General features: G+C 36.6%; 1 protein-coding gene across 3 annotated transcripts in view; it reads right to left on the reverse strand.

The window, feature by feature from the left end:
• Window positions 1-236: 236 nt before the first annotated feature.
• Window positions 237-17422, reverse strand: part of rttn (rotatin) — a 133911-nt gene continuing 116725 nt past the window's right edge. For all 3 annotated transcript variants that reach the window (XM_056450524.1, XM_056450523.1, XM_056450522.1), the window contains exons 45-49: window positions 10808-11022; window positions 6399-6675; window positions 3320-3423; window positions 3061-3130; window positions 237-420 (exon numbers count right to left, since the gene is read on the reverse strand). In XM_056450524.1, coding sequence (XP_056306499.1) covers window positions 338-420; window positions 3061-3130; window positions 3320-3423; window positions 6399-6675; window positions 10808-11022 — 749 coding nt within the window. In that variant the 3' untranslated portion in view covers window positions 237-337. The remainder of the gene's footprint in view (window positions 421-3060; window positions 3131-3319; window positions 3424-6398; window positions 6676-10807; window positions 11023-17422) is intronic.

The following is a 17422-nucleotide window of genomic DNA, read 5'->3' on the forward strand; positions in this document are numbered from 1 at the left end:
CACAACTATACACACACAAACACACAGAGAAAAAAACGAAATCTCGAGTAGGACCTGAAACCAAATCTCGGAATTTCCCTTTGAGAACAATCAACCATAATACAAAGGAAAAGAAAAAAAATATTGACCTTATAATTCATCCATGAAGTACATCCCCCCAAAAATAATGAAATAAATATTATGGTGGTTTCATTACCCAGTGACACATAATCCGAGAAAAGAGAGGCGTCTACTGTAAAAGCAGCTCATTTATTGATTTTCTAGAAACAGTTGAATGAAGAATAATACATATTTTACAAAACAAAGTTCACATTATTAGGGGACTTTTATCAGGCACTTATGAGTTGAAAATGTTGGAGAGATTTCTGAGGCACTTCAGATGATAGATGTTCACAGGTTTGTCTTTTCTCTGCTCTTCATCTGTATGAAAACAACAGACAAGTAAGTTGTAAGTTACTTCAAAACAATAATTATATTGTATTTAAATGGAGTATATGCACACAGACCCCCCCAAAAAACATCCTTAGGACTAGGGATGCTCCGATTGATCGGCCGAAAATCGATATTGGACGATAACCTCATTTAGGGACTCGATCGGTACTCGCCAATCTGATGAACCGATCACAGGGGTTTGTTTATGAGTTTACAAGCAGAGGAAGCCGCATATGCACTCTGTATATTGTACAGTACATAGGCCACAGCAGCCACAACACGTGAGGAGGTAAATGATGAGTGGGGGCTTGAGCTCACATCACAACAGCTCAAATATATACAGATGCGGTGCATCTGTTTATACAGTCTATAGACATGACTCACGTGAGTGATGGTCTCTTTGTTGCTAGTGCAACCATTGTATTTGAAAATATTTGAATGGTCTTGCATTTATTTAGGCCTTTTTACATATAATAGTAGAAATTTCTGCGTTTTGACATTATTGCAAAATCACTTAAAGCTGGCTGGAATAATTAGATAAATATAAATTCATTAATATAACTGCTAGTTATATACTAATTGTAATAAACACTAGTTTATAGGCCGATTTTCTTTTAGTACAAAATTAATAGATTTATCGGTGTTCATTTTAACTTCTTATGCATCAAATATGCGCTCCAAACTTTTTCTAGATTGAGACATGCTGAATTCGTCTCCATCATTTCAGTGTTTCCGAATTGTCATTTTTCTTATAAATTTTTATAGCTGTTATATTATTTTCTGTAAAGCTGCTTCTGGCCATTACATGTCCACATTAAATAGTTAAAAGAGATGTGTTTAAGGTATTATGTACAGCATCCCTAATTTATTCTCTTAGGTAAGGCGAGATCAGAATCGGCACTCGATGATAAAATACATAAAAATGATAAAATACATAAAAATAAAAGGGACTTTAAGATGGATGATGTGGATAAAGAAAGAAGACACCTTGTTTATAACAGTATGGCTCACAATTGAAGCATTTAAGGAAATACTGACATACAGTTTTAAACACTTCATTGTTTCTTGTGTAAACGTGTAATTGTCAGACAAATAAAACCTTTTTTTGTTAAAAAAAATTGATTATGCAAAACATCTAACAAATAATAGATGCATACAATTACTTTGATTCCCTGAATGTATACCTTATATTGTCAAAGTCATTTCTCAATTAATTATGTTCTAAAAAAATTCTTTTAAATATAAAATCAACCCAGGCTCATTCTGAGAACGTAGTCCCGTGGACGTTTCTGGAGACTGCGAAATACGTAGCCAGGGATACGTACGGCTGCATTTCATTTTTTTAAGCGAACGATGCGGGGCGGTGTGACTCTGTTCCTTTCGGCGCCAGCCGGCTGGCCGCTCGCCTCCATGTGGAGGGTTTTCCCGCTGCAACCAGTTTGTCAGGTTAGCTCTTCGTGTACTTTGGCGGACTAGAGGCGCAGAGAGCGGCTAACTACGCCGACGCCGACCGGGTTCGAGTCCGGGGAAGATCGGTTCCAGAAATCAGGTAAGAAAACAAAAACAAAATCCAAAAAATGAAGCGAACAAGTTCATCACAGAGTGAGAATGTGGTCAAAATCCGAAAACGTGGTAAAAATTAGACGAGGGCTTTTCTTTTTCTGGACGGATTTTGTGAATCGTCGTTGATTGGGTTTAGGGACGGAGGAGGGTGGGTCAGCTGATTGGCCGGTCGCACGGTCAATCATTCTGTCATCCAGGCAGACAGGCGGAAGGTCGTTCGACAGCGGCCTCTAGCGGGTTTACGCGAGAATGGCGCAGGAAAAAGCACGCACAGCGGCCTCTCGCGGATTCGCGAAAACAAAAACAGCAAAAATACGTACCTCCCGGGACGTATTTCGCGGTCTCCAGAAACGTCCACGGGACTACGTTCTCAGAATAAGCCTGGGTTGTATAAAATTCTTTAAAAACAGAATTATTCTGCAAAATATCTGTTGCTTATCTGAATTGTTATATATACAGGGTTTCTGCAGGTTTCATCAAGTCAAATTTAAGATATTTTATGACCGTTTAAAGACCATTAAGAATGAAATTTTAGACAAAAACACAAACACTAGGGATTTTCCCCCCTAAATGGCCCGGTATTATGAGGAATCATATAATATAATATATAATATAATAATATAATAATATAATAGGGAATGTTGTGAATTGCATCTCTTGTAACTTAAGTATAAAAAAAAATTTCACTGAGATGTATTGTTGGTGATTGTCGGCCCAATTGGGTAGCTTTACTTGGACAAAGCAAAATTAAGATCTGTTTAAAATGATTTAAGACCTACAACATAATATTTCAGTGAATTTAATACATTTTAAGACTGCAGACACCTTGTATAGAACTTTTGAATTTATGTACAGTATTTAAGTCAAATCTATAATAAGTATCTGTAATTAATTTACCTAAAACTGAAAAGTAATCCCTTAATTAATTTAAGTATTTAAATTAAGTAACTAGTTGCTATGTAAAAGTTACACTTAAAGTTGCTGATGTACAGTATCTAATGCTGGAGCAGCATTTGAGAGCAGAAATGAGAGGCTCAGCTCTGATCAAACTGAATATATTCTCACCTTTCCTTGCGGACACGAACGCCTCTTCAACTTTCAGTCTGATGGAAGGACACTTCAAAGTGGCCTTTGCCTGTGGATGAGGAAAAACGCAGGTTGGGAAGATAAAGAGTGAGATGGATTTCCACACGTGTGACTCGCATGCAATTTTGTTGAGTTGATAAAAATGATCATGAATACTAATATGGTCCTAGTAAAAAAAGAAAAGTTCTAAAAAAAAATAATAATAAAGACAAAGCAAATGTAAAAGAAAAGACATTACCTTCTGATTGTTGTGCAACAAAGCCCAAAGTGCAGAAGCTCCTATGGTGCGGATATCTGATGAGCTACTGCTTAAACAAGAGACTAGCAGTTCAACAGCTTTATCTGAAACATAAACACAAGCTTGTGAAACTAAAATAGAATAAAAATATTATACAAATAATACATTATACTAACAAAACAATATACAAAGTGATATTTTTAAAATGTACAAGTGCAATTTACATTTTAAATACATTACAATATAATGAACATGGTATTAACATTCATTCTAACATTTTATTTATATATTCATATAATGTAAATGATGATATATCAACGTTTTAAATGAAAACTATGTTTATATTTATATTGGCAGTATGACTGACTTGATGTGATGTCATTGTACACACTGCCTTCTCTTTCTATAAAAAGGAATTAAGCGGAAATGTTGGTTTGATGTGAAGCTAACATCACAATTCTGTGGCTGTTGTAACACTCTCAGATTTCACAATTTGTCTGAAAGTGTTGCTGCAGTGGAAAATGTGTCTAATTCATCTTAACAGGTTAGACTCTGTAGATCAGATCAAATCTCTCACTCACTCTTTCTCTCGCTCTCTATATTATCTAGATAATATATACTGTATATATGTACAGTGCTCAGCATATATAAATAGACCCTTCACAAGTCTATCGTCTAAATTCATATTTTTTATAGGAAGCTATACAATTATACAGTTGAAGTCAGAATTATTAGCCCCCCTGTTTATTTTTTCCCCAATTTCTGTTTAACGGAGAGCAGATTTTTTTCAACACATTTCTAAACATAAAAGTTTTAATAACTCATTTCTAATAACTGATTTATTTCATCTTTGCCATGATGACAGCAAATAATATTTTACTTGATAATTTTCAAGACACTTTTATACAGCTTAAAGTGACATTTAAAGGCTTAACTAGGTTAATTAGGTTGACTGAGCAGGTTAAGGTAATTAGGCAAGTTATTGTATAATGATGGTTTGTTCTATAGACGATTGAAAAAATATATAGCTTAAAGGGGCTAATAATTTTGACCTTAAAATGTCTTTAAAAAAATTTAAAACTGCTTTTATTCTAGTCGAAATAAAACAAATAAGACTTTCTCCAGAAGAAAAAAATATTATCAGACATACTATGAACATTTCCTTGCTCAGTTGAAGATAATTTGGCAAATATTTAGAAAAGAAAAAAAAATTCAAAGGAGGGCTAATAATTCTGACTTCAACTATATATTTGTGCATATACATTGGATTAGTAAGTACTGAAGCCAAATCTGGAGCTTATCTAACAAAATAACTTCCAAACATAACAAGATAACGGTCCAAAAACTAGCACCCCCAAATTTAAGTTTTATTAAATACAAATAAAAAAGAGTAAAAATTGAAAGAAGCAAAAAGATTGAAAAATTTAGTAATTTTGGCTGTAATTTTTTTTTTTTTTTTGCTTTATCTTTCAAATTTCTAAATATTTTTGGTGACAAAAATATTATTTTAATAAATATGTCTGTTTAATAAATCTGTTTTGTTTAAATATTTATTGTTTTTTTAATTAATTATTATTATTATTAGTTATTTTTGAGAAAATACTGATACTGGTCTGGCAAATTAAATAAAAAATATACAAAAAAAGACACTAGCTATCAACATAGTTCCCCAGTTGATAAATTATATTAATTAATATTCTAATATATTACATTAATTGCAAACATTTTTTTTTTTAAATTACAATTTTTTTAGGTGTTGTTTAAATATGCAAATTAGGGATTATAAAAAAAAATATATGCACTAATTTCCATACAGTACATTTTTAGAACAAAAACATAAAACGGATGAAGTCAGGTTTAAGATTTGTTTCTTTTGTTCTTTTGTGAGTCTTAACATAGAAGATTTGAGATTTTAAATACTCCATTTTAGGAAATACTGCAAACAACCAGGAAAAAAGAAAAAAAAATCATAAAAACAATAAATAATCATTTAAATAATTTATTTATTCATTTTCTTTTTGGCTTAGTCCTTTTTAATCAGGGGTCGCCACAGTGGAACGAACCGCCAACTTTTTTTTTTTCGCAGCGGATGCCCTTCTAGCTACAACCCAGCTAGCTGGAAACATCCATACACATTCATTCACACACATACACTACTGACAATTTAGCTTACCCAATTCACTTATAAGGCTGCACAGTGGCGCAGTGGGTAGCACATTCGCCTCACAGCAAGAAGGTCGCTGGTACGAGCCTCGGCTGTTCTCCCAGTGTTCGCGTGGGTGTCCTCCAGGTACTCCCGTTCCCCCCACAGTCAAAAAACATGTGGCATAAGTGAATTGGGTAGGCTAAATTGTCCGTAGCGTATGAGTGTGTATGGATGTTTCCCAGTGATGGGTTGCGGCTGGAAAGGCATCCGCTGTGTAAAACATTAGCTGGATAAGTTGGCGGTTCATTCCGCTGCGGCGGTTCATTCCGCTGTGGCGACCCCAGATTAATATAGGCACTAAGCCGAAAAAGAAAATGAATGAATTCACCTATTACGCATGTCTTTGGACCTGTGGGGGAAACTGTTGCACCTGGAAACCCACACGAACACGGGGAAAACATGCAAACTCCATACAGAAACGCCAACTGACCCAGCCGAGGCTTGAACCAGCGACCTTCTTGCTGTGAGGCGATCGTGCTACCCACTGCGCCACTGTGACGTTTCATTTAAATAATATTTTATTAATATTATAAATAATATTTTATTCATGTTTATGAATAAAACTGTAATATTTGGTGTGTGTTCATGCTGCTGAAATGAAGATTTATGACTTGACTTAACCAACTTTTAGAAATCTGACACTTAAAAATGCATTTTGGATGTTGACTTCACATTAGACTGACACACCATGTTATGGAAAGCCAAAAAAGTCCAACTGACTGTTTTCTTCCTGCAGTGTCTTGCCTTATCAGACCAAATCTGGCTGTTTTCTTAACCATACCCACTGAGCCTTATTAAACACTGGCATCGCCCAAAAAGAAAGACATTAGTCAACCATTACAATCTAAAGCCATGTAAATCTGGTGCTCATACCGTTGGCTAGGACTTTGGGCTTGTTAGCGGAGCAGAAGCAGATGTTGTTTAGGATAAGCAGGACGGTGGGTTTTGCGCTGGAGTGTTTGGACTGAGTCAGTTCCACCAGCAGCTCCAGAGCTCCTCTGAGCCTGAGGATCATCTGCTGTCCGTCCTCTCCAAATGACACGTTCAGCAGCAGCCGGAGCCAGAGAGACAGAGACTCCGCCACTGGAGCACCGCCTCGACCACCGGCTTTAGGCATGGGGAGAGACAGGAAGTTCTGCAGGAAGTTACACTAGGGGACATAGAAAGAAGCTTTTTTTGTTAACACTTCTCTTTGTGAATTTCTCATACATGAGATTTGTTCCTCATACATGTTCTTATTTCCTCCTGTGAGCGAATGATATAGACATACTGCAAGCACAAACACTTTTTTATTTTCATGCACATGTCAATTTTCTACGGAGACTCAGTAGGGATGTAATGGTGGGGGGAAAAACATGGGTGGAGAAAAAAAAAAGTTGTGTTCCCTCGCAAAACTGTTGTTCCACAAACACTTCCTGTTCACATCATACATGTCAACACTCCCGTTTTTTGCCAGAATTCTCCTGTAATGAATCTTTCGTTTTGTTGTTTGATAAGCGTCACTTAAAGCAGTGGTTCCCAAACTGGGGGTCGCGACCCCTGCGGGGGTCGCAGAATAATTTCAAGGGGTCGCGAGAGTTATTTAAAAATTGTGTAATTTTCAGTGATTATAATAAATATTTTTCAGTATTACAAGTGAAAGCTAATATTTTCAGATTTTTAAAAAGATATTACTGATTCATAAAGTATTTAGGACACATTCGGGCAGAATGCATCTTTGTACTTGGAACGCAGCGCTCAGGAACAGTTTAAAACTGTTGTCATGTCAACTTGCCGCAGTAAACAAAGCCTTCAACGCTTGCCCCGCCTTCGCGCTCTTCTTATTGGCCCACTGCTCTAAGAACTGAACACGAATGATTGGTTAAAATCAGCTGTCAATCACTCAGTCAACGCCTCCTGTCTTCAGATGACAGGAGATACAACCGCGAAAATGTAAAGCGCTGAAGACGAGAGAATGAAAACAACACTGACAGATTTTGTCTTAGAAACACCTAAAGCTACAAATATTAGCACATCTGATTACTGATCATGTGCTGAATGTTAATCCACCAGCTATACTTATTGAAGAGTGGATAAAAGACCTCCATTGGCTTCAAGTCTGCTATGAAAATAACTAGCATTCACTGTAAAGTCAGTGGGATATCTTTTGGGATATCCGTCCGTGTATCTTTTGGTCACTCAATAATGTTATAAAAATGTCTTTTCTTGTGATAACGGGATTTCATTAAGACATATGTTCCTCACGCATGCATATTTATTTTTTTGCTTGTTAGTTTTGATTAGTGTTGATTTTCAAATGCAATAAATCTGTTTATAAAACTTGTAGTAACAGTGCGATAATTGGTGGGAGCCACTAAATTTTGGCTGGTGCGTCTACATTTTTAAAGTTAGAAGCACCAGTGTTACCAAGCAAAAATGTTCATTTCGAGCCCTGTAATCTATAGTAAATATAGTTAAAATATTGTGAACAGCTTAAAAAAAAGCTAGTTTTATTGTTTGTATATGCTTTGGTAGTGGGGGGTCGCGAGTTCTTGACGATCTTACAATGGGGGTCGCGGGTTTAAAAGTTTGAGAACCACTGACTTAAAGAATGCACAGATCTATAATGAAAGCATTTGATTACTTCAGTAACTGTTTGTGCTCATTTAAGAGAACATTCGTTGTGTTTAAAATAAAACACGCAGGACGGACATGTTTATATATTATTAAGTGTATTTGTCTGTTTAAAGCAATCGGCAACCTCCCGCTCTCCCTCGTGAAGCTAATACGGAAGTGACTGAAACTTCAATTCATTGAAATTATGCTAGTCCTGTCTCCAAAATAAAGCACATTTCTATTGAGCCCCGCTGTTAAAATAGCCAAATTTACAGCAGGAAAAAAGAGGTGTTTACAGCCTGTTACAAAGAATGATTGAGGTTCATATAGCTAATATCTATAAATATTTTTTATAACTCATCTGTTTTGTTTATATTAAGCTATATTATGTCTTTACATAATAGTCATACATAATTAAGGGCGTGGCCACTTGAGTGACAGCTAGGTCTATGTGGTCACCGTCACTTTACCTCAGCTAATTCCGGCTGATTAGCCGCTGAGCTTGGCATATACATCATATTTTTGTTTTGTTTTATGTTGCTTTACACAGTCAGTTGCTTTTTAGAATTATTTCTTACAATTATCAGTTGATATGGCATGCAGTGTGCACTTAACTGTGCTCACAAACCATTCACATGGCCTCCAATTCCCAGGTGAGTGAGATTATATACTTTTACCATATCTATAAATGTATTTGTTTTAGGTAATTTGAGATAATTTATCATTTATAATTTTCTTTAGACCTGTAATGCACTCCAGAGTCTGCCAGATTGATTAGGTGTAGGCTCTAGAACAGTCATCTGAAACGTTGTCATACAGTGTTATGCCTGGATTTCATCAATAGCCTTGCATTTACTAACACAGACTACAGCTCCTTTCACACAGTGATACCGGTAAACATCCAGCAAATATCCGACTTTACCGGTAAATTAGAAAAAAAGGTGTTCACACAGGCACGGACGTTCCATAATTTTTCTGGAATAGACCATTCACGCATCCATTACAAAATACCGGTAAATTCTGACATCTGCTTTTTCGTGATGGTTTCACTTTGATTTAAAGCTTTAGCGTTCATGCAGCTGCTTTGTGAGACATCTAAAAGCAGAAGGGCAAACCGCAGCTAAATGTTTACACAATTGACTACATTACAAATTCTATAGATGGATAAGTATTTCGAACAACTTATATAAAAACATATGGAGGAACACTTTCAGATGTCGAGATGTTCATAATGTGTGTGTGTGAGCTGTCGCTCACTGGCTCCTTCACGTGCACACGCGTCAAGCAACTGAAGCAGAGCTTGAAAGTAAACAAACAGCGGTTTCTCATAAGCATTTTATCGATACTTTTTTCCACAGTTGGCATTAAGAAGGAACATAGAAACGTTATCTGACTAACATCTAGCAGCTAAATGTCTCTGGAAAAATATTCAAAGGCTTTTATTTTCATAATCCACATGGATGTAAATGCATCTGAATGTTCTTATTGGCTAAAGTAGATGTCTCGCATCAGCGTGTTCTAGATGTGAACGCGCTCTTTCCGGTAATCTTCCTTCTGCATTCACACAGTGCAGTATTCCAGCAAATTACCAGTAATTTGCAACTTCTCTTTCCAGAAAATTTCCAGAATTAATTTACCGGTATTTTCAAAAAGGGCCTGTTCACACATACAGACCTTTCCGGTAAATTGCCGGTTTAAACACACACCCAAAAAGTGTCCTGGACTTTAGCTCCTCTTTAAGTGGCATGTACAGAAGCTGACAAGGGTTGACATGTATGAAGTGAACCGGAAGTGTTGTGTTTCTTTTCAAGGGAACGCAATACTTTTCAAGGGAAAGCAAAAACGTAAAAAATAATATTTTCCCATTACTGTTTTTTTTTCTCTCACCCATTTTTTTTCTCCACCACCACGTCCCTTCCGGGTCTCTGTAATTTTCAGAATTTGAGGTTTCCAAAAAAGTTTTTTTTTTTCAGTGAAATGTTAATGAAACATCCCAAATACTCTTAAGGGGAAGCTCCACTTTTTTGTCCCATTGTAATCTCTTTAACCTGTCACCACATAGCTTAGCTTAGCATAGACCATTGAATTGGATTAGACCATTAGCATCACACTAAAAATGACCAAAGAGTTTTGATCATTTTCCTATATAAAGCTTGACACTTCTGTAGCTACATTGTGTGCTAAGAAAATTACAAATATTTGGCCATTTACCATATGTGTGATGCTAATTGACTAATGTGAGTGAATAATCTATGCTAAGCTAAAAGTACCCAGAGATTGGTTGAATGGATTAAAAATGGTTCAATTCCACTGTTCAACTTTGGGAGATTTGTAAAATGAGCCTATTTACAACATGAGTGGATTGTTCCTTTAAGCATTTTGTTTATTGTTGTTGTTTTACTTGTGTATCAGTTTGTGGGGTATGGGATATGTGGGTATTGATGATAACAATATTTGTTGGAGGCGAGTTGACGATGTAGGTAAGGAGCGGGGGAGAGGGAGGGGGGATATTTTATGACATACTGCCTAAATTACACATTTGAAGATAACATATTGGGAACCTGGCAATACAAAAAAAGGTTTGTCATTTTTACTGTAATCCATTAAATATGTAATGGTGATAACTATTAATTTTCCTCCCCTATTGACCAGAAGTGTCTTGGCTTAAAGATTACACAGTGTTTTACCTTCAGCAGCAGCCCTTTGCCATCCCTGGAGATGGCCAAGTTGGCCAGCAGTGAGAAAGCCAGGTTGTGGATGCTGCTGTTGTCAGGGGCAACCTGGGAGGCCAGTTTCATCACCGCATGCATCAGTGAGTTTGTGACCGCAGTCTTAGGAAGAACAGGCTGAACGGAGCCAGCGCTGACACTGCTGCTGCTGCTGAAACATAAAGCACTGCAAGCTGGAAGAGAACAGAGGAGATGCAAAGAGAAAGACTTGATTATGAGGAGAAAAATAATGACCTATAGCACACACATTTGTGAGAGTTAGGGTTAGGGTTAGAGTTATTTCCCCACGAAATATATATATTTCCCCACGAAAGAAATGGTCAGAATAACCAATGTTTCAACTTAAATGATAAAAGAATATTTTACACACAAACATATTATTTTGTTGTTGTTCTGTTGAGTGCAAAAATATATAAATATATTTTAAACAATGGTGTAAATCTGTAATCATTGTAATTTCACAGTAGGAAAAACAAATAGTTTTTGGGGTTGTGGAAATATATATTTATATCATCTAGATTCCTATTAAAAGTGATATTTATATAACTGAAAAGTTATATTTTTTTGTTTTTTATAATTGTCATTTTATTGAAAACTATAGCAGGCAGTGCTGGAGACATTTTACCCTATTGCCTTCCTGAGCACGAGCTGAGCCAAAATGATGCAAATGCTAAAGGCAGGATCCCAACGACTGTGCCTTTGTCTTTGGGTGATACTCCAAGCTGGTGAAACCTAAGGATCTATTCAATACCCTCAAACAAGATCTTCAACTAAAACTAGTCATGCCCGTTTTCTATGTCCCCACCTACAAATTGTGCCCCCTCCTAAAACACACAATAGACAGGACGACTCTGTCTCAAATTAGACTCATGTTAGACCTACTACAGACTTTGAAGACTTTACAGACTTAAAAGAGACTCCGGCAGGCTCTTGCAGAGTTTTGGACTTCCTGAAGACGCTGTATGAACACAGACTAACCAACACATCTCAATAAAGAAATTCTGCTTGTTCGAGTCTCCTGGACTGGGCTCTCATTCATTCGTTTTTTTCAACAGGGTGAACTATCCCTTTAAGAAATCAATATTTGGTCAATAACCCAAACAACAATTGAAAATATTTGTTTTGTTTCATCTGCAAATTAATGCAACATAAAAGATACATATATAGTTTATATTTTATGGAAAAATATTAACATTTTAATTCTAAATTTGGAAAAAAAAATGTTAAAATTTTGCTTTAATAAACACTGGCAATAAATTACTATTTATAATGAATTAGAACTGAAATAATTCTTATAGGGGGCACGGTGGCTCAGTGGTTAGCACTGAGAAGGTCGCTGGTTCCAATCCCAGCTGGGCAAGTTGGCATTTCTGTGTGGAGTTTGTTTGTTCTCCCCAGGTTTGCGTGGGTTTCTTCTGGGTGCTCCGATTTCCCCCACAATCCAAGGACATGAGGAATTAAACTAAATTGTCCTAAATTGGGCGTGGCTAACACTTAACCACGTTAGTTCAACTGTCAGTTTTGACAACAAAGAGAAATGGTGAGGAGTAGATGTCTATTAGGTTGTATTAACTCATCCAAAAACTCTCCCAATCTTTCTGAATGAAAAGCCTACTTTACTACATCCATTCAGCCCATGGTAGAAAAACAAGCCACGCCCAATGTTTGCTCATTTAAAAATTCCGTTTTATCTAGGAACCGCGTCACAACACAAAATATATATATATAAAATGATCGCAACTTCATGGTTCATTGGGACTTTAAGACCCAATTCCAATTCTACCCCTTAGCCCTTCCCCTTACCCCTACCCCTCGTTTTGCGCATTCACGTGAAGGGGTAGGGGTGTCCCAATTCTCTTTAACTTGAAAGCGTAGGGCTAAGGGGAAGGGGTACCACTTCAAATGGAGATTTTTCAGGACCACACTCGAAACTAAGGTCACAACGGCGTTCATGTTTTACTGTCATGCTTTAAAAAAAATGCTAAAATAAAAACCGCTAAAATAAAAACCGCTAACTATAATCCATAATAATAACTCCTGTACAGCAGTCCCACAACATTCTGACACTCAATGACACTCGAATACTCTGTCAGTAATGTCTAGTGGCTGGAAATGAACTTTTTAAAGTGTATACTATAACGCTAATGTTGTGGTTACTTGTGTTTACATAGATGAATATGGCCAGGGTGTAAATGCACAGTATAGTTACGATCTTATTTCCACATTACATTGTTATGATAACCATTATGATAACCAATATAACAATTTTAATATGTCTTTAGTGATTTCCTGAAGATAAAATAAAAAAAAATAACACAACTGGAATAACTACAGCAGTCGCTATCATCTGATCTCATATGAAGCAAAAGATCGTGATGACATCTGATGAAGTGTGCAGGTGCAGGTGTGGTGTCCCATTTCTTAGGGCTAAATTTTGAAGCCCTTCCCCCTCACACTCTGTTTTAAGGGCCAAGGGGAAGGGGTTGGGGTACAAAATAAAATTGGGATTGGGCCTAAGTGAGAAATTTATTTTCAAATATCAATGTCACTCTAAGTTTTCAGGCAGTGGCAGGAAACTTCTACTTTTGTAAAAATGCTTCATTAGTATGCAAAGCGTATCACACTCAGAGAAGAAATCTGGTTAATTTATCACCTAAGCAAAACAAATGTTTAATGACAAAGTAAAGGAGACAAAAGTAATAAAAATCAATTCCTTTTTCCCAACACGGATCATCCACTGTGGCAACCTCTGAAACAGAGACTAAGCCGAAGAAAAATGAATAAATGAATCAATAATTCTTATAAAGTGTAATAAAAGATCAACTTTTGATGAGTATGAGGCTGTCCAAAAACATCAGCGTACTTATCTTACAGTATCTTTATGTATATAGTGCCGCAGGAAACACTGAAGGAGCTATACAACCACACAACCCATTCTTTCGTTAATCTATGCTTCTTTACTGCCTCAAAATGACATCAAACTCATTATGCAACAATGAGCTTGGAAACTCAACGGAAATAAAACTGTTCCACTGGGTTTTAATTCATAAAAAAGGCTTCCTCCAAGTCTAACAATGCTTCATTTAGTAAGGTGTCAAAACCACAAAACGCTTCACTTCTAGATAAGCGGACAAGACATATTTTGAAGAACAGCAGGACTGCAGGTGAATCATTTAACATTATTCTGGATTACCGGGAGACCTCAGCATGGGTTTTCTTGCAGGATGAATCCAATATTAATCGGCCAGATGAAAGAATGAGGGCTGTGTGTTGCAGGTTAATGAATTATATAATAAAAGTGACATGGGGCAGAATAGGATGGTGAGGAAACTGTGCTGGAGGGCCGATTCTATAATTAAAGAGCCAAACTCATGAACTTTAAACATCATCCACCTGCTGTTAACACAGACCCTGAGAAACACCACATGAGAGCACGCCAGCGTGTGCTAATTCTGTTAAACCATAGCGACAGCCCGAACACACACACACAAAACACACATGCACACCCACACAGACTGAGATACGCCTATGAAATGCTGGTTCCTCGCAGGTGTTAAACCACATCCTGTACCACAGCACAGCTTTCCATGAGCTCAGATATGTGAAACAAACTAGCACTGTGTACAGAATGTGTAAACACTCACGAACAGACCCTTTTATGTACAACAGTCTGTCAGTCTATCTCTAACACACACACACACACAATGCAGTTGTTTTTAGCAGGTGTTAACGTTCAGATTTATTTTTTAAGCACTGTCCTATTTTCCTCTAGCGTTTTTTCTAATACAACATTACTGTTATTTACAGAAAAGGGAGGAATTACATTTAAGAGTTAGGGCGGAATAATATATTGTTTCAGCATCAGCATTGAGATGATAGATCAGAAAGCTAGTCAATGTCTGGTCTGACCACCACTTCGCAACGTATCGCAACATATCTCCATCACATACAGTTGATCAGGTTGTTCATTGTGGTCTCTGGAATATTGGTCCCATTCAATGGCTGTGCAAATTTGCTGGATATTGGCAGGAATATAAGCAGATCCTATAAGCAGATCTAGAGCATCCCAAACATGTTAAATGAGTTACATGTTTGCTGGGTATGCTGGTCGTGCAAGAACTGGGATGTTTCAACTTCTAAGAACTGTGTAACGATCAAGTGTACCACATGCCTGCTTTTGAGTGATGCTCCAGGCTGTTAGATTGCTCCCTGGGGGCTGGCTGCAGTACAAGTCATAAAGCCCAAATAAAAAAAGTATATATTACACTTGTGATAAAATTTCCCAAAAGATGGCTTTGGTCAATTAAGGCACTGGTTATCAGGCTGATGGATTCAGATGTTCACTTTTGTAAAGAGTTTGTTTTTAGCCAGTAATATAATGCTTTAAAACGGGGCGTGTCATCATGACTGACATTTGTGATTGACAGTTTCTCAAAGCAGACCGTCAGAGCTTCGGGAGGAGATTGAAGTGTTATTACTCAATTTATGTGTTATTTTGCATGATAAAATTTCTGTCCTACAAGATCTGATGGATCACTGTTTATTCGGTAAAGTGAGGGCTTTATCGGTCTTTATTATTAGTTTGCTGATACATGCCTAGCCATGACGGGGAAAATACAGGTGATGGTTATCTAGCAGTAATTCTTTTTTATGGGTCTGAGATAATAATTAGCAAGACAAAAATTTTAAGATTTAAAGGACGTCTCTGACATTTTGAGTTTCAGCATGTTATTGAGTTAATCTACTGAATTTGCTGTTATAAAATCTTAATGTTCTGGAAGCGGTATCTTATATAACAAATAGAACTGTAGATGTTACATTACATACACCATTTACCGTTGGCTTTTTATTTGAAAACACCAACTAAACATTAAAATGAAGGTACATTCTTATTTGCCAGATATTAAGGCATGGAATAAACCAAATAAAACGGAGGCAAAAAATGATGAACAATATACAAGCGATGTTGCAGCAGCTGATAGGCCTATATCATATAGACATCAGTTGATGTATTTATACAGGATATATGCAGGAATCCTACAGGTAATTGCAATACCTTTTTACGACTTGTTGAAGACCATCTCAGAATATTTTAAGACCTCATCAACACTTCAAGTTCTAATCAGTATCAAACCTTTAACTTAATAAACAGTAGTTGTTAAATAAATCAATGGAGCACAACCGTGCAATTGAACTCAGATAAGCTCAGAAGAAACAAAGCTTGAAAGAAATTATATGGTTGTTTTCTGCGACAGGCTTCAGCCAGTCAATCAGGCGTATGCAAACTTACATTTTCCCATTCTGGCGTCTGTTTCGCTTTATGGTTTCGCTACATGTGGAGACCGCCACATCACCTTCCCGCGTTTGTTGCAAATTACGTGACATCACCTGGACCGAAGAGCTTGGCCAGACGCGCACTGACCCAAAACAATAGCGTTATTAATATTAGGAGGAAAATAAATATATTTATGCTGTTTTGGAATCAAATATTTTGGAAAACGATTGAACAAAATTTAAGTCCTCATAAAAATGTGATTAAGACTTTTTAGTACCTTTTAAGGGCCTCAATTTTCTCATAACTGATTTATCAATTTTTAATACTTTTTAAGACCATGCGGACACCCTGTTCTACTGCTAAGTTAATTGGTAAGTATTATTTTATGCAGGGATGGGATGTGTAAATATCCTGTTGATATTTACAAATCTTGCTGTATTTATCTTTTAAATGCACAATTTTTTTTCCTGCAAGGCAAATAGCTGTCCATGGTGTGTATATTGTAGGTCCTGTTGATTGTTAATTAAAATAAAAACTTTTCTAAAAAAAAAATGCATGTGTTGTTTATATGTTATTGTTCATATTTCACAAGTGATATTTCTACCCCTGTGAAGATAATAAATAACAACACGTTATTAAAGAGTTATATTTTTTGTGCTCACAGTTGAGTCTAACTTCGGCTAGAGTGTATGAAATCTTACATCACAGTTTTTAAAATTGTATATTATTACGTGTTTTTAAATATAAGTGCTTATATTTATTTAGCGAGCCTTTGTTATAGTGCAGATACGGGCGGTCAAATGAGAAGTTTGGGGGGTGTGGTTGATTTGACAAACATTTTACAAGCGTTTGGTTGAAAGCTTGATTCCGCGGCTCTGCCTCTGGCTCCATCTGGAAGTCCCTTCTGCGCATCCCAGGCTCCAATTTTAGCAGTGTTTTATGACAGTTTGTGCCCGTGATGAGGTGTTTTGCCTTCAAAGCATTCAATGGGAAAAGGCGCTGTTGCGTCGTCCATATTTTTTATGGTCATTGGTACAGATACTTGCAACATGAAGCTGTGCCTTATCACAGGTGAATAGGCCTCAGAATCTCATCAAGGTATCTCTGTGCATTCAAAATGGCATCAATAACATGCAGCTGTGGTCGTTGCCCATAACTAGGCCCAAACAGAATCTGCGCGTGCAGAAATCCGTAGATTAACGCAGATTTTTTGCCCATCATTGTATATTTACTTGTGTAAATTTATAGCTATTCAGTTTTTTTATTAGTAATTTCAGTAACAATATTGACTAATATGA

Source organism: Danio aesculapii, chromosome 24 (assembly GCF_903798145.1).
Source record: "Danio aesculapii chromosome 24, fDanAes4.1, whole genome shotgun sequence".
In the NCBI taxonomy this organism is placed as follows: Eukaryota; Metazoa; Chordata; class Actinopteri; order Cypriniformes; family Danionidae; genus Danio; species Danio aesculapii.